The sequence below is a fragment of the Aegilops tauschii genome, chromosome 2 (assembly GCF_002575655.3).
Source record: "Aegilops tauschii subsp. strangulata cultivar AL8/78 chromosome 2, Aet v6.0, whole genome shotgun sequence".
Lineage (NCBI taxonomy): Eukaryota > Viridiplantae > Streptophyta > Magnoliopsida > Poales > Poaceae > Aegilops > Aegilops tauschii.
Window position 1 is genome coordinate 653777016 of NC_053036.3, and position 21912 is coordinate 653798927.

Here is a 21912-nt window from a genome sequence, read left to right on the forward strand (position 1 = left end):
ATTTATTATTCCCTTTATATTCGACGAGAAGCCAGTCGGGACCTTCATACTGAGCAGGCATTCAAAGAAGATTTCTTTCTCTTCTTTCGTAAGAGCGTAGCTAGCAGGACCTTCATACTGCTTCGGAGGCATGCCGTCTTTTTCGTGCAAACGTTGCAGGTCCTCCCGTGCCTCAGGTGTATCTTTTGTCTTCCCATACACGCCCAAGAAGCCTAGCAGGTTCACGCAAAGGTTCTTCGTCACGTGCATCACGTCGATTGAAGAGCGGACCTCTAGCTCTTTCCAGTAGGGTAGGTCCCAAAATATAGATTTCTTCTTCCACATGGGTGCGTGTCCCTCAACGTCATTCGGAACAGCTAGTCCGCCGGGACCCTTTCCAAAGATTACGTGTAAATCATTGACCATAGCAAGTACGTGATCACCGGTTCACATGGCGGGCTTCTTCCGGTGATCTGCCTCGCCTTTGAAATGCTTGCCTTTCTTTCGACATTGATGGTTGGTCGGAAGAAATCGACGATGGCCCAGGTACACATTCTTCCTGCTTTTGTCCAGGTATATACTTTCAGTGTCATCTAAACAGTGCGTGCATGCGTGGTATCCCTTGTTTGTCTGTCCTGAAAGGTTACTGAGAGCGGGCCAATCGTTGATGGTTACAAACAGCAACGCGTGCAGGTTAAATTCCTCCTGTTTGTGCTCATCCCACGTACGTACACCGTTTCCAGTCCACAGCTGTAAAAGTTCTTCAACTAATGGCCTTAGGTACACATCAATGTCGTTGCCGGGTTGCTTAGGGCCTTGGATGAGAACTGGCATCATCATGAACTTCCGCTTCATGCACATCCAAGGAGGAAGGTTATACATACATAGAGTCACGGGCCAGGTGCTGTGATTGCTGCTCTGCTCCCCGAAAGGATTAATGCCATCCGCGCTTAAACCAAACCATACGTTCCTTGGGTCAGCTGCAAACTCAGCCCAGTACTTTCTCTTGATTTTTCTCCACTGCGACCCGTCAGCGGGTGCTCTCAACTTCCTGTCTTTCTTACGGTCCTCACTGTGCCATCGCATCAACTTGGCATGCTCTTCGTTTCTGAACAGACGTTTCAACCGTGGTCTTATAGGAGCATACCACATCACCTTCGCAGGAACCCTCTTCCTGGGGGGCTCGCCGTCAACATCACCAGGGTCATCTCGTCTCATCTTATACCTCAATGCACCGCATACCGGGCATGCGTTCAGATCCTTGTACGCACCGCGGTAGAGGATGCAGTCATTAGGGCATGCATGTATCTTCTGCACCTCCAATCCTAGAGGGCATACGACCTTCTTTGCTGCGTATGTACTGTCGGGCAATTCGTTATCCTTTGGAAGCTTCTTCTTCAATATTTTCAATAGCTTCTCAAATCCTTTGTCAGGCACAACATTCTCTGCCTTCCACTGCAGCAATTCCAGTACGGTACCGAGCTTTGTGTTGCCATCTTCACAATTGGGGTACAACCCTTTTTTGTGATCCTCTAACATGCGATCGAACTTCAGCTTCTCCTTTTGACTTTCGCATTGCGTCCTTGCATCGACAATGACCCGGCGGAGATCATCATCATCGGGCACTGGTTCCTCTTCATCTTCAGCAGCTTCCCCCCTTGCAGCATCATTGGGCACATCGTCTGGTTCCTCTTGATCTTCAGCAGCTTCCCCCGTTGCAGCATCACCGTATTCAGGGGGCACATAGTTGTCATCGTCCTCTTCTTCTTCGCCGTCTTCCATCATAACCCCCATTTCTCCGTGCCTCGTCCAAACATTATAGTGTGGCATGAAACCCTTGTAAAGCAGGTGGGCATGAAGGATTTTCCGGTCAGAGTAAGACTTTGTATTCCCACATGTAGGGCATGGACAACACATAAAACCATTCTGCTTGTTTGCCTCAGCCACTTCGAGAAAATCATGCACGCGCTTAATGTACTCGGAGGTGTGTCTGTCACCGTACATCCATTGCCGGTTCATCTGCGTGCATTATATATAATTAAGTGTGTCAAAAACCATTACAGAACATCATGAATAGATAATTAAGTGACCAAATTAATGGAAGTTCATCATCACATTAGAACCAAAGTACATACATAGTTCTCATCTAACAACATATATATAGCTCTCCAGAGCATCTAATTAATTAAACCATACATTGAAACTATGTAAAACATTTCAATGCGAAAACAAATGCGATCATAATCGCAACCAAGGTAACAATTGACCCAACGGCATAATGATACCAAGCCTCGGTATGAATGGCATATTTTCTAATCTTTCTAATCTTCAAGCGCATTGCATCCATCTTGATCTTGTGATCATCGACGACATCCGCAACATGCAACTCCAATATCATCTTCTCCTCCTCAATTTTTTTTATTTTTTCCTTCAAGTAATTGTTTTCTTCTTCAACTAAATTTAACCTCTCGACAATAGGGTCGGTTAGAATTTCCGGTTCAACCACCTCCTAGATAAATAAAATCTATGTCACGCTGGTCGGTATATTTGTCATAAACAATAAATGAATCAAATAGTTATAAAAAGATAATATATACCACATCCGAATCATAGACAGGACGAGGGCCGACGGGGGCGGATACCAAAACCATCGTAGTATGTAATAAGAAGGAATAAAATAGTAAGAAAATTAGACAAGTATCTATCTAAAGTAAGAATTTTTTTCTTTCAAAAAGAAGATAAGAACAAGAGGCTCACCACGGTGTTGCCGGCGACGAGATCGGCGTGGGCGGTCGACGGCGGTGAAGACGGGAATGGGACGTGACGGGCCGCTAAACCTAGACAAATCTCGAGCAAAATGGAGCTTTGAGGGCGAGCTTCGAGAGGACAAAGCTTAACTAGTGTGGCTCAGGCATTTCATCGAACACCTCATGTGCATAGGAGGTGAGCTAGAGCACCACAAAAGCCCTCCCCTCGCCGGCCAGAGAAAAACAGAGCACTGGAGTGCTCTGCTCACGGGCGAGGGGTATATATAGGCACCTCATTGGTCCCGGTTTGTGGCATGAACCGGTACTAAATCCGGGCCTTCTGTCCCAGTTCATGCCAAGAACCGGGACAAATGGTTGTGGGCCAGGAGCGAGGACCATTAGTCCCGGTTCGTGGCTCGAACCGGGACAAATGGTTCCATACGAACCGGGACCAATGCCCACGAGGCCCCGGCCGGCCCCCTGGGCTCACGAACCGGGACGAATGCCCCCATGGGTCCCGGTTCGTGACTGAACCGGGGCTAATGTGAAAACTGCCCTGTGACCTATGCCCTGTTTTCTACTAGTGTTGAATAAGCTTTATACAATAATCTTCAGCATATCATACACATACAAATGTAATCATAGCATATACATACAACTAGTCTCATTAAATCATGTCATCATCATAATCATCATCCAACACAAAGTGGTCTCTCGTCATCATCTCGAAAATAGCGATACAAGTCTCGATTACTTGCAACTACATCGTCATCCATCTAAACAATGATATACGCGAGAAGAGCTATCACTTCGAGTGAGAGCGGAACTATGCAGTACATGAGTTCGTATCCCTCTCTCGCATTAGCGTGAACCTAAACTAACTACTGATGTCGCTCAGAAACCGGAAACCGGTACACCTGGGCCTGACACTCCGGCCACTCGTCGTATATATACTCCTGGCGTAGCACTTCTTCACCATCGATGATCTATGCACCTGCATCGTCACATGAGTCGGTGATATGCAACATATATAGTTGAGCAACAGAAAGAGACAGACTTGGCAAAAATAGAAGCAACATATCATAAGCATAAATAACTGTAGGGGAACGTAGTAATTTCAAAAAAAACCTACGCACACGCAAGATCATGGTGATGCATAGCAACGAGAGGGGAGAGTGTTGTCCACGTACCCTCGTAGACCGAAAGCGGAAGTGTTAGCACAACGCGGTTGATGTAGTCGTACGTCTTCATGATTCGACCGATCAAGTATCGAACGTACGACACCTCCGAGTTCAGCACACGTTCAGCCCGATGACGTCCCTCGAACTCCGATCCAGCCGAGTGTTGAGGGAGAGTTTCGTCAGCACGACGGCGTGGTGACAATGATGATGTTCTACCGACGCAGGGCTTCGCCTAAGCACCGCTACAGTATTATCGAGGTGGACTATGGTGGAGAGGGGCACCGCACACGGCTAAAAGATCAAACGATCAATTGTTGTCCCTTTGGGGTGCCCCCCTGCCCCCGTATATAAAGGAGCAAGGGGGGAAGGTGCGGCCGGCCAGGAGGGGCGTGCCAGGAGGAGTCCTACTCCCACCAGGAGTAGGACTCCCTCCCTTTTCCTTGTTGGATTAGGAGAAGAGGGGGAAAGAGGTGGAGGAGAAGAAGGAAAGGGGGGCGCCGCCCCCCTTTCCTTGTCCTATTCCGACTAGGGGGAGGGGCGTGCGGCCCTTGCCCTGGCCGCCTCTCCTCTTCTCCACTAAGGCCCACTATGGCCCATTAACCACCGGGGGGGTTCCGGTAACCCCTCCGGTACTCCGGTAAAATCCCGATTTCACCCGGAACACTTCCGATATCCAAATATAGACTTCCAATATATCAATCTTCATGTCTCGACCATTTTGAGACTCCTCGTCATGTCCGTGATCACATCCGGGACTCCGAACAATCTTCAGTACATCAAAACATATAAACTCATAATATAACTGTCATCGAAACGTTAAGCGTGCGGACCCTACGGGTTCGAGAACTATGTAGACATGACCGACACATGTCTCCGGTCAATAACCAATAGCGGAACCTGGATGCTCATATTGGCTCCCACATATTCTACGAAGATCTTTATCGGTCAGACCGCATAACAACATACGTAGTTCCCTTTGTCATCGGTATGTTACTTGCCCGAGATTCGATCGTCGGTATCTCAATACCTAGTTCAATCTCGTTACCGGCAAGTCTCTTTAGTCGTTCCGTAATACATCATCCCGCAACTAACTCATTAGTTGCGATGCTTGCAAGGCTTAAGTGATGTGCATTACCGAGTGGGCCCAGAGATACCTCTCCGACAATCGGAGTGACAAATCCTAATCTCGAAATACGCGAACCCAACAAGTACCTTCGGAGACACCTATAGAGCTCCTTTATAATCACCCAGTTACGTTGTGACGTTTGGTAGCACACAAAGTGTTCCTCCGGTAAACGGGAGTTGCATAATCTCATAGTCATAGGAACATGTATAAGTCATGAAGAAAGCAATAGCAACATACTAAACGATTGAGTGCTAAGCTAACGGAATGGGTCAAGTCAATCACATCATTCACCTAATGATGTGATCCCGTTAATCAAATGACAACCCATGTCAATGGCTAGGAAACTTAACCATCTTTGATCAACGAGCTAGTCAAGTAGAGGCATACTAGTGACACTCTGTTTTGTCTATGTATTCATACATGTATTATGTTTCCGGTTAATACAATTCTAGCATGAATAATAAACATTTATCATGATATAAGGAAATAAATAATAACTTTATTATTGCCTCTAGGGCTTATTTCCTTCAGTCTCCCACTTGCACTAGAGTCACTAATCTAGATTACACGGTAATGATTCTAACACGCATGGAGCCTTGGTGCTGATCATGTTTTGCTCGTGGAAGAGGCTTAGTCAACGGGTCTGCAACATTCAGATCCGTATGTATCTTGCAAATTTCTATGTCTCCCACCTGGACTAAATCCCGGATGGAATTGAAGCGTCTCTTGATGTGGCTTGGTTCTCTTGTGAAATCTGGATTGCTTCGCCAAGGCAATTGCACCAGTATTGTCACAAAAGATTTTCATTGGACCCGATGCACTAGGTATAACACCTAGGTCGGATATGAACTCCTTCATCCAGACTCCTTCATTTGCCGCTTCTGAAGCAGCTATGTACTCCGCTTCACACGTAGATCCCGCCACGACGCTTTGTTTAGAACTGCACCAACTGACAGCTCCACCGTTCAATGTAAACACGTATCCGGTTTGTGATTTAGAATCGTCCGGATCAGTGTCAAAGCTTGCATCAACGTAACCATTTACGCTGAGCTCTTTGTCACCTCCATAAACGAGAAACATATCCTTAGTCCTTTTCAGGTATTTCAAGATGTTCTTGACCGCTGTCCAGTGATCCACTCCTGGATTACTTTGGTACCTCCCTGCTAGACTTATAGCAAGGCACACATCAGGTCTGGTACACAGCATTGCATACATGATAGAGCCTATGGCTGAAGCATAGGGAACATCTTTCATTTTCTCTCTACCTTCTGCAGTGGTCGGGCATTGAGTCTTACTCAACTTCACACCTTGTAACACAGGCAAGAACCCTTTCTTTGCTTGATCCATTTTGAACTTCTTCAAAACTTTGTCAAGGTATGTGCTTTGTGAAAGTCCAATTAAGTATCTTGATCTATCGCTATAGATCTTGATGCCCAATATATATGCAGCTTCACCGAGGTCTTTCATTGAAAAACTCTTATTCAAGTATCCCTTTATGCTATCCAGAAATTCTATATCATTTCCAATCAGCAATATGTCATCCACATATAATATCAGAAATGCTACAGAGCTCCCACTCACTTTCTTGTAAATACAGGCTTCTCCAAAAGTCTGTACAAAACCAAATGCTTTGATCAAACTATCAAATCGTTTATTCCAACTCCGAGAGGCTTGCACCAGTCCATAAATGGATCGCTGGAGCTTGCACACTTTGTTAGCTCCCTTTGGATCGACAAAACCTTCCGGTTGCATCATATACAACTCTTCTTCCAGAAATCCATTCTGGAATGCAGTTTTGACATCCATTTGCCAAATTTCATAATCATAAAATGCGGCAATTGCTAACATGATTCAGACAGACTTAAGCATCGCTACGGGTGAGAAGGTCTCATCGTAGTCAATCCCTTGAACTTGTAGAAAACCTTTTGGAACAAGTCGAGCTTTATAGACAGTAACATTACCGTCAGCGTCAGTCTTCTTCTTGAAGATCCATTTATTCTCAATTGCTTGCCGATCATCGGGCAAGTCAACCAAAGTCCACACTTTGTTCTCATACATGGATACCATCTCAGATTTCATGGCCTCAAGCCATTTTGCGGAATCTGGGCTCACCATCGCTTCTTCATAGTTCCTAGGTTCGTCATGGTCTAGTAACATAACCTCCAGAACAGGATTACCGTACCACTCTGGTGTGGATCTTACTCTGGTTGACCTACGAGGTTCAGTAACAACTTGATCTGAAGTTCCATGATCATCATCATTAACTTCCTCACTAATTGGTGTAGGCGTCACAGGAACAAATTTCTGTGATGAGCTAATTTCCAATAAGGGAGCAGGTACAGTTACCTCATCAAGTTCTACTTTCCTCCCACTCACTTCTTTCGAGAGAAACTCCTTCTCTAGAAAGGATCCATTCTTGGCAACGAATGTCTTGCCTTCGGATATGTGATAGAAGGTGTACCCAACAGTCTCCTTTCGGTATCCTATGAAGACACATTTCTCCGATTTGGGTTCGAGCTTATCAGGTTGAAGCTTTTTCACATAAGCATCGCAGCCCCAAACTTTAAGAAACGACAACTTTGGTTTCTTGCCAAACCACGGTTCATAAGGCGTCGTCTCAACGGATTTCGATGGTGCCCTATTTAACGTGAATGCAGCCGTCTCTAAAGCATAACCCCAAAACGATAGCGGTAAATCAGTAAGAGACATCATAGATCGCACCATATCTAGTAAAGTACGATTACGACGTTCGGACACACCATTACGCTGTGGTCTTCCGGGTGGCGTGAGTTGCGAAACTATTCCGCATTGTTTCAAGTGTAGACCAAACTCGTAACTCAAATATTCTCCTCCACGATCAGATCGTAGAAACTTTATTTTCATGTTACGATGATTTTCAACTTCACTCTGAAATTCTTTGAACTTTTCAAATGTTTCAGACTTATGTTTCATTAAGTAGGTATACCCATATCTACTTAAATCATTTGTGAAGGTGAAAAAATAACGATATCCGCCACGAGCCTCAACATTCATCGGACCACATACATATGTATGTATGATTTCCAACAAATCTGTTGCTCTCTCCATAGTACCGGAGAACGGCGTTTTTAGTCATCTTGCCCATGAGGCACGGTTCGCAAGTACCAAGTGATTCATAATCAAGTGGTTCCAAAAGTCCATCAGTATGGAGTTTCTTCATGCGCTTTACACCGATATGACCTAAACGGCAGTGCCACAAATAAGTTGCACTATCATTATCAACTCTGCATCTTTTGGCTTCAACATTATGAATATGTGTATCACTACTATCGACATTCATCAAAAATAGACCACTCTTCAAGGGTGCATGACCATAAAAGATATTACTCATATAAATAGAACAACCATTATTCTCTGATTTAAATGAATAACCGTCTCGCATCAAACAAGATCCAGATATAATGTTCATGCTCAACGCTGGCACCAAATAACAATTATTTAGGTCTAATACTAGTCCCGAAGGTAGATGTAGAGGTAGCGGGCCGACAGCGATCACATAGACTTTGGAACCGTTTCCCACGCGCATCGTCACCTCGTCCTTGGCCAGTGTTCGCTTAATCCGTAGTCCCTGTTTCGAGTTGCAAATATTAGCAACGGAACCAGTATCAAATACCTAGGTGCTACTGCGAGCTCTAGTAAGGTACACATCAATAACATGTATATCACATATACCTTTGTTCACTTTGGCATCCTTCTTATCCGCCAAATACTTGGGGAAATTCCGCTTCCAGTGACCAGTCTGCTTGCAGTAGAAGCACTCAGTCTCGGGCTTAGGTCCAGACTTGGGCTTCTTCTCCTGAGCAGCAACTTGCTTGCTGTTCTTCTTGAAGTTCCCCTTCTTCTTCCCTTTGCCCTTTTTCTTGAAATTGGTGGTCTTATTTACCATCAACACTTGATGCTCCTTCTTGATTTCTACCTCCGCAGCCTTTAGCATTGCGAAGAGCTCGGGAATCGTCTTATCCATCCCTTGCATGTTATAGTTCATCACGAAGCTCTTGTAGCTTGGTGGCAGTGATTGAAGAATTCTGTCAATGACGCTATCATCCGGAAGATTAACTCCCAGTTGAATCAAGTGATTATTATACCCAGACATTTTGAGTATATGCTCACTAACAGAACTATTCTCCTCCATCTTGCAGCTGTAGAACTTATTGGAGACTTCATATCTCTCAATCCGGACATTTGCTTGAAATATTAACTTCAACTCCTGGAACATCTCATATGCTCCATGACGTTCAAAACGTCGTTGAAGTCCCGGTTCTAAGCCGTAAAGCATGGCACATTGAACTATCGAGTAGTCATCAGCTTTGCTCTGCCACACGTTCTTAATGTCGTCAGTTGCATCAGCAGTAGGCCTGGCACCCAGCGGTGCTTCCAGGACGTAATTCTTCTGTGCGGCAATGAGGATAATCCTCAAGTTATGGACCCAGTCCGTGTAATTGCTACCATCATCTTTCAACTTTGCTTTCTCAAGGAACGCATTAAAATTCAACGGAACAACAGCACGGGCCATCTATCTACAATCAACATAGACAAGCAAGATACTATCAGGTACTAAGTTCATGATAAATTTAAGTTCAATTAATCATATTACTTAAGAACTCCCACTTAGATAGACATCCCTCTAATCCTCTAAGTGATCACGTGATCCAAATCAACTAAACCATAACCGATCATCACGTGAAATGGATTAGCTTTCAATGGTGAACATCACTATGTTGATCATATCTACTATATGATTCACGCTCGACCTTTCGGTCTCAGTGTTCCGAGGCCATATCTGCATATGCTAGGCTCGTCAAGTTTAACCTGAGTATTCTGCGTGTGCAAAAACTGGCTTGCACCCGTTGTAGATGGACGTAGGCTTATCACACCCGATCATCACGTGGTGTCTGGGAACGACGAACTTTGGCAACGGTGCATACTCAGGGAGAACATTTTTATCTTGAAATTTAGTGAGAGGTCATCTTATAATGCTACCGTCAATCAAAGCAAGATAAGATGCATAAAAGATAAACATCACATGCAATCAATATAAGTGATATGATATGGCCATCATCATCTTGTGCTTGTGATCTCCATCTCCGAAGCACCGTCATGATCACCATCGTCACCGGCGCGACACCTTGATCTCCATCGTAGCATCGTTGTCGTCTCGCCAATCTTATGTTTCTACGACTATCGCTACCGCTTACTGATAAAGTAAAGCATTACAGGGCGATTGCATTGCATACAATAAAGCGACAACCATATGGCTCCTGCCAGTTGCCGATAACTCGGTTACAAAACATGATCATCTCATACAATAAAATTTAGCATCATGTCTTGACCATATCACATCACAACATGCCCTGCAAAAACAAGTTAGACGTCCTCTACTTTGTTGTTGCAAGTTTTACGTGGCTGCTACGGGCTTAGCAAGAACCGTTCTTACCTACGCATCAAAACCACAACGATAGTTTGTCAAGTTGGTCTTGTTTTAACCTTCGCAAGGACCGGGCATAGCCACACTCGGTTCAACTAAAGTTGGAGAAACTGACACCCGCCAGCCACCTGTGTGCAAAGCACGTCGGTAGAACCAGTCTCGCGTAAGCGTACGCGTTATGTCGGTCCGGGCCGCTTCATCCAACAATACCGCCGAACCAAAGTATGACATGCTGGTAAGCAGTATGACTTATATCACCCACAACTCACTTGTGTTCTACTCGTGCATATGACATCTACGCATAAAACCAGGCTCGGATGCCACTGTAGGGGAACGTAGTAATTTCAAAAAAAAATCCTACGCACACGCAAGATCATGGTGATGCATAGCAACGAGAGGGGAGAGTGTTGTCCACGTACCCTCGTAGACCGAAAGCGGAAGCGTTAGCACAACGCGGTTGATGTAGTCGTACGTCTTCATGATCTGACCGATCAAGTACCGAACGTACGGCACCTCCGATTTCAGCACATGTTCAGCCCGATGACGTCCCTCGAACTCCGATCCAGCCGAGTGTTGAGGGAGAGTTTCGTCAACACGACGGCGTGGTGACGATGATGATGTTCTACCGACGCAGGGCTTCGCCTAAGCACCGCTACAGTATTATCGAGGTGGACTATGGTGGAGAGGGGCACCGCACACGGCTAGAAGATCAAACAATCAATTGTTGTCCCTTTGGGGTGCCCCTGCCCCCGTATATAAAGGAGCAAGGGGGGAGGTGCGGCCGGCCAGGAGGGGGTGCGCCAGGAGGAGTCCTACTCCCATCGGGAGTAGGACTCCCTCCCTTTTCCTTGTTGGATTAGGAGAAGAGGGGGAAAGAGGTGGAGGAGAAGAAGGTAAGGGGGGCGCCGCCCCCCTTTCCTTGTCCTATTCGGACTAGGGGGCAGGGGCGCGCGGCCCTTGCCCTGGCCGCCTCTCCTCTTCTCCACTAAGGCCCACTATGGCCCATTAACCCCCGGGGGTTCCGGTAACCCCTCCGGTACTCCGGTAAAATCCCGATTTCACCCGGAACACTTCCAATATCCAAATATAGGCTTCCAATATATCAATCTTTACCTCTCGACCATTTCGAGACTCCTCGTCATGTCCGTGATCTCATCCGGGACTTTGAACAAATTTCGTTCATCAAATCACATAACTCATAATACAAATCGTCATCGAACGTTAAGCGTGCGGACCCTACGGGTTCGAGAACTATGTAGACATGACCGAGACATGTCTCCGCTCAATAACCAATAGCGGAACCTGGATGCTCATATTGGCTCCCACATATTCTACGAAGATCTTTATCGGTCAGACCGCATAACAACATACATTGTTCCCTTTGTCATCGGTATGTTACTTCCCCGAGATTCGATCGTCGGTATCTCAATACCTAGTTCAATCTCGTTACCGGCAAGTCTCTTTAGTCGTTCCGTAATACATCATCCCGCAACTAACTCATTAGTTGCAATGCTTGCAAGGCTTAAGTGACGTGCATTACCGAGTGGGCCCAGAGATACCTCTCCGACAATCGGAGTGACTAATCCTAATCTTGAAATACGCCAACCCAACAAGTACCTTTGAAGACACCTGTAGAGCACCTTTATAATCACCCAGTTACGTTGTGAAATTTGGTAGCACACAAAGTGTTCCTCCGGTAAACGGGAGTTGCATAATCTCATAGTCATAGGAACATGTATAAGTCATGAAGAAAGCAATAGCAACATAGTAAACGATCGAGTGCTAAGCTAACGGAATGGGTCAAGTCAATCACATCATTCACCTAATGATGTGATCCCGTTAATCAAATGACAACCCATTTCAATGGCTAGGAAACTTAACCATCTTTGATCAACGAGCTAGTCAAGTAGAGGCATACTAGGGACACTCTGTTTTGTCTATGTATTCACACATGTATTATGTTTCTGGTTAATACAATTCTAGCATGAATAATAAACATTTATCATGATATAAGGAAATGAATAATAACTTTATTATTGCCTCTAGGGCATATTTCCTTCAATAACAAAGTTGATCGTACCCAAAATGCCCTAACTAGAGTGATCGTCGCTAGTCGATGAGGACGGTTTAATTACATCACAAATAAATTTTCGTCGTGCATAACTCAAAGTTTCGTCATACAGAAAGTATGTACTAAACGGACACATTGTCATATATCGACAATCACTCCAACATGTCGTGCCATCCATCCAAGTCAGGGAGATAGTCCCCGAGCCTAGTGAAAGGCTTCAGGTCGAGACGCTGAGAGGCTACCCGTGTTCGGACGTCTTCCCGCGACATTTGTCCTTCTTCGTAGAACATCCCTGTTTTTCCGACGACCTCCTTCATGATGATTTGGGCAAGTTCGCGCTGGATGTGATAGAACTCAGCTCGAAGTCGATGATCCTCGATATCTCCTACGTTCTTTGCCCATTGCAGAATATGGGCATCGCCGGATGTAGGTGACATGCGAAGGTTCTGGTGATCCCGTCTGTACTCCAGCATGTGGTGTAGGACATAGAATCCATCATTAAGAGAATCACTCGGTTGCTGGATGCAGCAGAAGTCGGTCTTATGGCCGAAGGCGAGCCTGCCGCCCCTTCTCTTCTTGTCCTGGACCTCTCCACCCCGTGCTTCGTAGTAAAACATAGCACTGTCAGGAACATCCTTGATGTGGGTGTAATCCTTTTTGTTAATGTTCTTCAAAGAGTCCAAGTGAAGAGCGTGGGAGTATCGGGGGTAGAGGATGATGAGGACGGCGCGCCCGCCGCTGCGCAAAATAAGTACACCTCAAATTAATTAGCCTCCACCGTGCAAATGAATGATTGAAATCGAAGGAAGGATATCTGCGCGGATGACTTACAGGGGATGATAAGGCACGAGAATCGCCTCCTTGTCCTTATTGGCGAGCATGAAATTGACGATGTATTCACTCGCGTATTCACGGTGCTTTGCGCAGACTCCCAAGAAGCTCTCGTGCATGAAGTATGGGTCAGCGACACATATATGAGGTATCTGCTCAACCCCGATGATGTAGTTCATGTGCAAGGCACAAAGGCGGGCAAACGTAAAATCCACCTTCTTCACGTGAAACATGTCGAATATGTAATCGAATCGAAGGAAGAACATATCCGCGGGGAAGAAGTCGATGTACGACAATTGCCGCGAAACGTTAACCACGTAGAGTGGGTATCCTGGATCTTTCGAGGCGATGAGGCCTTTCTCTATCCGCAGCACATCGTCATGAAGTCTCCTTAGATCGCCGAATCTGCCCCCTAGTGCTGCTGCAGGTAGGATTGGTTAACCGGGGATATGCAATTTATCCGCACCGGGGATATCTATACGGTCTTGAACCTGAGGTTGCTGAGGCGGGGTTTCGTCGTCATCCCCCCTTAGTACCAGAGGAGGAAAATTCTCGTGCCTGGTTTGACACTAGCCACGGAAACCTTGAAGACGTTCGGGGGGATCGGCCGGCTGTGGAACAATGGTTCCTTCGGCTTCATTATCGTCGCCTTCCCCACGTCCACCTTCTGGTCGCCAATGGTGTACAATATGGTGCACGGGGTTTCGTCGGCCTGCAAAGAAAAGTCTGCGACGTGAGACATTCGAAAGGCAACGAAAACGGGAGATTATACATTTATTGAAGGGGGGCGGTGTGACAGATACCGTGAGGGCGTCGAGCTCAGCCAAAGACGAAGCACCGCCGAGCACGTCCGGTGTGGGAGCCGGTGCGGGAGCAGGTGCAGCTGCAGGTGCTGGTGCAACGCTAGTCGAGCTGCTCCCCAAGAAGTCAGCAAGGGGAAAGTCCGCTGCATTTTTTCTGGATTTTGCCTGGTCCAATTGAAAACGGCCGGAACCAAGGAAGTAGACATATCTACGACCATCTTTTTTGCGGCAGCTACCGCTGTTGCGACTGTCTGAGATGATTTCTTCTCAACCGCAATCTCAACCTTCTTGTCGATGTTTTCTTCGGTTAACCTCCGTCTTTCCTTTCTCTCCTCCGTGGTATCACTGTAGTACTTCTTCCACTTGGTGTCGTCTCCGACATCGTGCACGCGTCCATACGACGGTCGAGTATCCACCGGGAGTCGTTTCAATATGTTCAACGCCCGGTTGAATGGAGTGTCCCACTTGGGCCTCGCCAACGCCTCAGACGGCGAGTCGCTTTCGGCCGCAATCCTGTGCTGCTCTCTCTGCAAAAGGCACAAGGATCGTTTACAAATATGCATGACTAACGTGTAGTCGAACTGATCAGAAACTAAAATTACCAGCAGTCTCATGAACTCCGTCGTGAGCGCGTTCGTCTCGAAAACCTTCTTCACTGGGTCCCAACGGTGCCGGGCCCTGAGGACATCACGCTCCTGCGGGATGGTGAACTCCGCCAAGGGGTCTGGGATGCCCAGACTCGCGGCTTCCGCATCCTCCTTGGCCCATATGGACCTCTTCCCGCCGTAACCACGGCTTCCGAGGTGGTGGCACCCAATGTTCCTCTGTTGAAGCCCCTTCATGTACTTCGACTTTTTTGGCATCTTCGGCCTCGCAAGCCGCCTTGAATATTTCAAATTGCTCTGCCGTGATTGTCGGATTATCCTTTACAATCTCGGAGTAGGGTTCCTTTTTGTCGATCTTTGCTTTCACCCTTGTTTTCCAGGCGGCCAACGCGTCGCTAAACTTGGACATGGCGTGTTTGTTTATCTTCTTCATTGCCGGGTCCTTATCTGGATCTTTATAATCCTTTTCATTCCGGCCCGGGAACAAGAATATCTGGTGCAGCTTCTTTAGGAGGGAGGGCCTCACATTATCTATCTTCTGTAGTTTCTCATCGTTGATGGTGGCGGTTGTCCGTACGATGTAGCCTATTTGATTGCCATAGCACGCGCGCGCTTCCTCGGGCGCGGTTGGCTCAAAATTGCCGTCATCCACCGACGTGACCACCAGTATAGTGGTCCTGAGTTTGTTAGGAAGCCGTTGCCTCTTTGCTTTCGGTTCTACACTGGCTCCGCTCCCCAGGCAGCCGGTCTCAGTCTCAGCACCGGTCTGCGTGTTGGTCTCAGTCCCCGATGCGACCGGTGGGCCCAGCAACAACATCGGTTGATCGTCGGCAAGGCTCAAAAATTCGTCTGCTGCCAAGTAGACGTCGTCGCAATAACCAGAACCCTGTCCTTCATCGTTGCTAGTCATGTTTCCTACGATTAAATCTAGTCAATTAATTCTAGACCTAATAAAATGAATAATGACATAAAAAAATGCCTATGTTTTGCAGGAACGTTGACTCCTTCCCAGTGCAGCAAATTCCGGGCACTCCATATGTCCTAGTTTGTAGCACAAGTCATGCCGAAATTCACGGAAAATTTCGGCATGACCTTTGCTAAAAAGTGGACAAATCGAGAACCTGAAATTTGCCGGAACAGAAATGAATCAACATTCCGGCAAAACATAGGCCACTCAGCTTCATTCACTGGAAACAACAAAAGGCCACTTGGGCACAATCGAAACATGGGCAAACACAATTGAGGAATTTGCATATATCCTGACCACTTCAAATTTGCATGTCCTAGCGTTTGACACTTCAAGAAAATCTACACAAATCTCATGCTCTCTCAAGCTCAATTCAAAAACCAAATATAGATTATATTTAGTTAACTACTGAACTAAACTTTACTCTAAACTAAACCCTACTGCCCTAATTAACATCTAGTTAAACAAACTCAATTCAAAAACTAAACCCTACTGAACTAATTAACATCTACATTATCTACTACTTAACATCTATTATTACCCTAACTAAACAACATCAACATTATCTACTACTTAACATTAACATCTGTTAACTAAAAAGGATGGGTGGGGGGGCTTACAGAGAGGGGGGAGACGGTGGCGGGGAGGTGCTCGGCGACGGAGGTAGGGGCGGCAAGGGTGGGCTCAGGATCGGAACACGGTGGTCCTGGCGGGATCGGGGGCGGTGAGGTCGAGGGAGGCGACGGTGAGGTCGATGGCGGCCCGAGAGGCGGCGGCGGTGAGGCTGGGCGGCCTCGGGCGGCGGCCGTGAGGATGAGTGCGGCGTCGACGCCGGCAGCAGACGGCGGCGAAGTGGGGGAGACGGCGGCGAAGTGGGGCATGGGATCGATTTGGGGGAGAAGTGGTGGCCGGGGGGAAATAGTTTTTGGTTAAGTCAAAAGTAACGGTAGCGCGTTACAGAAAACGCGCTATAGCTAAGTTAGCTATAGCGCGTTTCAGAGAACGCGCTACTGCTACGTCTTCATCATTTTTCCCCTTTTTCATTTATTTTTCTTTACATTTTATATTTTTCCTTTCTCCTTTTTCTATTTCTTTCATTTTCATTTACTTTTCTATTCGTTTTTCATTTTATTGTATTTTCGTTAGCAGTAGCGCTTTACGCGTAAACACGCTCCTATAAGTATATTAGCGGTAGCGCGGTTTTTGGAAGATCGCTACTACTATGTGAAGCCCATTTGCTAAGTGATTGGAATTTTAGTAGTAGCGAGTTTTCGGTGAGACCCGCTACTGATATATGTCCATCTGCAGCGCGCTTATTTTGCACGCGCTACTGCTGTCTAGCAGTAGCGTGCTTTTTTAACAAGCGCTACTGCTAAAGTTCTGCGTATAACGTTTTCCCTAGTAGTGACTATGACGATATGACCGAGGTGTGTAACTGTGGAGGGGGGCACCGCACACGGCTAAGAGAAACTTTGATGTGCTATTGGGGTGCCCCCTGGCCACCTATATAAAGGAGGGGAGGAAAGAGGTGGACGGCCCAAGGGGCGCGCCAGGTGTGGGGAATCCTACTAGGACTCCCCAGTCCAAGTAGGATTCCCCTCCTCTTTCCTGTTCCTAGTAGGAGGAGGGAAGGAGGAGGAGGGGAGAAGGAAGGAGGGGGCGCCGCCCCGTCCTAGTCCAATTCGGACTAGCCCATGGGGCCGCGCGGCCACCCCTTGAGGCCCTTCTCTCCTTTTCCGTATGGCCCATTAAGGCCCACTACTTCCCCCGTCGAATTCCCGTAACTCTCCGGTACTCCGAAAAATACCCGAATCACTCGGAACCTTTCCGATGTCCAAATATAGCCTTCCAATATATCCATCTTTACCTCTCGACCATTTCGAGACTCCTCGTCATGTCCGTGATCTCATCCGGGACTCCGAACTATCTTAGGTCATCAAATCACATAACTCATAATACAAATCGTCCTCGAACGCTAAGCGTGCGGACCCTACGGGTTCGAGAACTATGTAGACATGACCGAGACACATCTCCGGTCAATAACCAATAGCGGAACCTGGATGCTCATATTGGCTCCTACATATTCTACGAAGATCTTTATCGGTCAAACCGCATAACAACATACGTTGTTCCCTTTGTCATCGGTATGTTACTTGCCCGAGATTCGATCGTTGGTATCCTCATACCTAGTTCAATCTCATTACCGGCAAGTTTCTTTACTCGTTTTGTAATGCATCATCCCGCAACTAACTCATTAGTCACATTGTTTGCAAGGTTTATAGTGATGTGCATTATCGAGAGGGCCCAGAGATACCTCTCCGATACACGGAGTGACAAATCCTAATCTCGATCTATGCCAACCCAACAAACACCTTCGGAGACACCTGTAGAGCATCTTTATAATCACCCAGTTACATTGTGACGTTTGATAGCACACAAGGTGTTTCTCCGATATTCGGGAGTAGCATCTTGATACATAGCAAGCACATGTTGATGGATGACTTTGAGAGCATAAATTAAGATCATGATGATCCCGAAACAAACATATGGTTGAAGCATAAGTCCTGATACACATGCCCCTATTTTTATTATAAGTGTTTTCAACGTCAGCTTGATTTACGATCCGGTCAAAGCTAAAATTTAATTCTGTAGCAAAAACGTGTTTAAGACCCTAGCTTAAAGGGCACCGTCCTTCCATGGGTTCGATACCTCAGGATCACCTTCAGGAAAAAAGACGAGGTTCATTTCTACTCTATTTTCAGGTCACTGAAGGAACTAAATCAAGATGCTCATAGGAATAGGGTGTGCGTACATTTACAAAGGTGAGTGGCTGAGGTTTGCATATGTATTGTGTGCAAAAAATTCAGTTTCACAGATGAAAAACACAAATATCAGTAAGAAAATTAGTACTTGCTGGTGCTGGAATGAATAATTGTGCTCCGAGTGAAGCAAAGAAAAAAAAAGGAAGAGAAAAATTGTGCCCAACAACCAACGAGCAACCCTCGCCGCCGCGCCACCACTCCCCGCCCCGCCCCGCCGCGGCTGCTCTGCTCCTGGAGAGAAGCACGCCGCCGCCGATCTCGCGCCGCATGAGGCCGACGCGCCCTCGCTGCTCCTCCTCCTTGTCGTTGCGGCGTTAGGGCTCGGCATGGACGGCGACGGCGGGTCGGCGTCGGGGGGCGGGAGGTGGTACACGGGCATGTCGTCGGACAACATCAAGGGGCTGGTGCTGGCCATCTCCTCCAGCCTCTTCATCGGCGCCAGCTTCATCATCAAGAAGAAGGGCCTCAAGAAGGCCGCCTCCTCCTCCGGCGGCGTCAGGGCCGGTAACCAACTCCTCTCCCTCTTGCGCTCCGGCGATGCGCAATTCGGGTTGAAAAATCACTTCTTTTTCCCCCGATTCACCGAAGACCACCCTATCCTATCCTCTGCACAAAGATGCCATCCCCATTTCAACTCACCTGTCTGATGCCTATCTAGCTTTACATTCAGAAGAAATGGAATTACTTACTGTCTGATTGCACTGAATGTTTTATTTGGCCGCAGTTTAGACTTTTATCATGTCCCACCACACTGTAATTCATACATCAAATGCTCAGAATTGGGTTTGTGATCCTCCTGCCGCACACTCGTTTACTCTGCTCGCTGCTCGGTCAACTTGTCTCAACATAACTTGTTGGTGCCCCCAAGCTGTTACTTAAATCTTGTGCTTCATGTGTATAACTAACTGTACTAAACAACTGATGCTCCATGTTATCACAGGGGTTGGTGGTTACTCTTATTTATATGAGCCTCTTTGGTGGGTTGGCATGATAACAAGTAAGCAAGCAACCACTCTTCTCTATCTTCTACTCCCTCCGTCCCATAATATAACAACGTTTTAGATTGAAAAACCTTCTTATATCATGGGACAGAGGGAGTATTTTATTTTCTCTATGTAGATAGATACCTTGTACCTTGTACATTTCTAAATTCCTTTGCAGTGGTTGTTGGGGAAGTTGCGAATTTCGTAGCTTATGCCTTTGCGCCAGCCATTTTGGTTACTCCTCTTGGTGCTCTCAGCATAATCATCAGGCAAGGCTTCTGGGTTACAGTATCCTTCCTTCCTGTGTTTCCTGTAATGAGATTCTTACTGGTTTCATCATTAATCTGTACTGCAGTGCTGTACTTGCACATGTAATGCTGCGCGAGAAGCTGCACATATTCGGCATTCTCGGATGCGTCCTATGTGTCGTGGGATCCACCACCATTGTCCTCCATGCCCCGCAAGAGCGTCAAATTGAGTCGGTGACTGAAGTTTGGGGTCTGGCTACTGAACCAGGTATACGTTGTCTGCGTCTGGCCAATTTCTGAATGTTCCTTCAAGTGTCACTCAGCCCAACTAAAGTGTGATTAACAGCAAGTGCTAACCAACTGATGCTGTTTTTCAGCCTTCATGTGTTATGTGGGTGTAGTACTTGCTATTGTCGCTCTTCTTGTGTTCAAGTTTGTTCCGCTTTATGGACAAACCCATGTCATGGTGTATATTGGTGTTTGCTCTCTCGTAGGTTCCATCTCGGTATGTTCTCTCTAGTTCTGTATCTCTGACCCTGTATCTATTGTTCTCCAGTCGTATATTGTGTGAACGTGTCTGTTGACATGTGCAGGTCATGAGTGTGAAAGCTCTTGGGATAGCTTTGAAGCTCACCTTTTCGGGAACGAACCAACTCATATATCCACAGACATGGGCATTTAGTATGGTTGTCATCTCATGCATCATTACTCAAATGAATTACTTGAACAAGGTATATACTTGATTTCCTCCCACTGAACCACCTATCCCTGACCTAGCATAATATGTAGGTTGTTGGAGTTTTAAACTATAGTATAGACATAAACCAAGGAGAAACAGCATGCAGTTTCTATTGTTTTTCACCCCTTGTGTCAAAAACACTCTTATATTAGAGCCTCAACTGTCTGGTTCCTTGGTGAAGGCTATGTGTGTTATAGAGATATGATTAGCTGAAATACAAGTTCATTAATGGTGGCTGCTTTACAAATTCTTACCTCAGCTAACTGTATCAAAATAGCCGCACTTTCCTAACCAAGCCATTTTTAAAATGACAACTGATTTCCTCCCTGAATACATTGCAGGCCCTTGACACGTTTAATACGGCAGTCGTCTCCCCCATATATTATACGATGTTCACATCTTTAACCATCTTGGCTAGTGTGATTATGTTCAAGGTATGATGATTCTATTGCTTAAGCTATTATTTTGTTTCTTTCCGTCTTTCATGGCATTTCGTTCAGCTAGTACGGAGTACCTGTCAAGAAGTTCAAGTAGTATCTGTCAGAACATTTTAATTGTTGCTTCGCATGTCATTTCATTTGTATCCACGTGCAGGACTGGGACCGGCAAAATCCGACACAAATCGTGACAGAGATGTGTGGCGTCGTCACCATCTTCTCGGGAACATTTCTACTTCACAAAACAAAGGACATGGCTGATGGTACTACATTTTTCTTGTTCCTTCGTTGGTGACATGCTCTGAAACCTAGTTATCTGCTCTGTGCCACCGCAGGGCTTTTGAACTCTTCTTCATTCCGTCTTCCAACCATTTCATCGGCGCGGTCCTTCAAGCAAACAGATGAGTATAGCGAAGGGGTTCCTCTCAGATCGTCGGACTCGTTCCGGTCACTGCATTGATGCCGGTCAGCCGCGCTGACCATCGATTTTCACCGAGCTAGGGCTCAGGAGCAAGCTTGTAATCAAATCTGTCTCGTGTGCGTTGTATCTCGGCTGTTTCGTATGTTCTGGGAGCATTGTGGCTGAGCCCCAAGGTATCTAAGTAGCAGGTTGTTAGCATAGCACCGGAGTGGGAGTTGTTCTGTATAATGGATGGATGGGTTATCAAGCAGGCAGGGTGCTGAAATTTTAACCTTGCTGTTGAGATGGTTTCATCCAATATGGTAGTTGAAAGTAAACTTAAATACATCAGCAAAATATTCATAATGTGATGCTGCAATCTCAGTCTTATGTCTGAAAAATTCACAACAAAGCCCGGTTTTTCTTCTGTTTATTGATTAGTACGTAGTGTGTATGTCTCAGATATAATATTACGTTTTACTTGATAATCCCAAAAGAAAATAGCTAAA

At 46.3% G+C, this 21912-nt stretch overlaps 1 protein-coding gene across 2 annotated transcripts; it reads left to right on the forward strand.

Moving 5' to 3' along the window:
- The first annotated feature begins 18682 nt into the window (after positions 1–18682).
- On the forward strand, positions 18683–21782 carry LOC109745924 (probable magnesium transporter NIPA4). Of its 2 annotated transcripts, none has more exons than XM_020305036.4 (9): positions 18683–19100; positions 19537–19593; positions 19758–19848; positions 19935–20095; positions 20205–20332; positions 20421–20558; positions 20908–21000; positions 21161–21266; positions 21339–21782. In XM_020305036.4, exons 1-9 carry the CDS (start codon positions 18923–18925, stop codon positions 21461–21463), a joined length of 1077 nt encoding a protein of 358 aa, XP_020160625.1. In that variant the 5' UTR covers positions 18683–18922; the 3' UTR covers positions 21464–21782. The 2 variants fall into 2 exon arrangements, with proteins under 2 accessions (XP_020160625.1, XP_040256211.1); XM_040400277.3 differs by having other exon boundaries at positions 18696–19100; positions 21316–21782.
- The last annotated feature ends 130 nt before the right edge of the window (positions 21783–21912 follow it).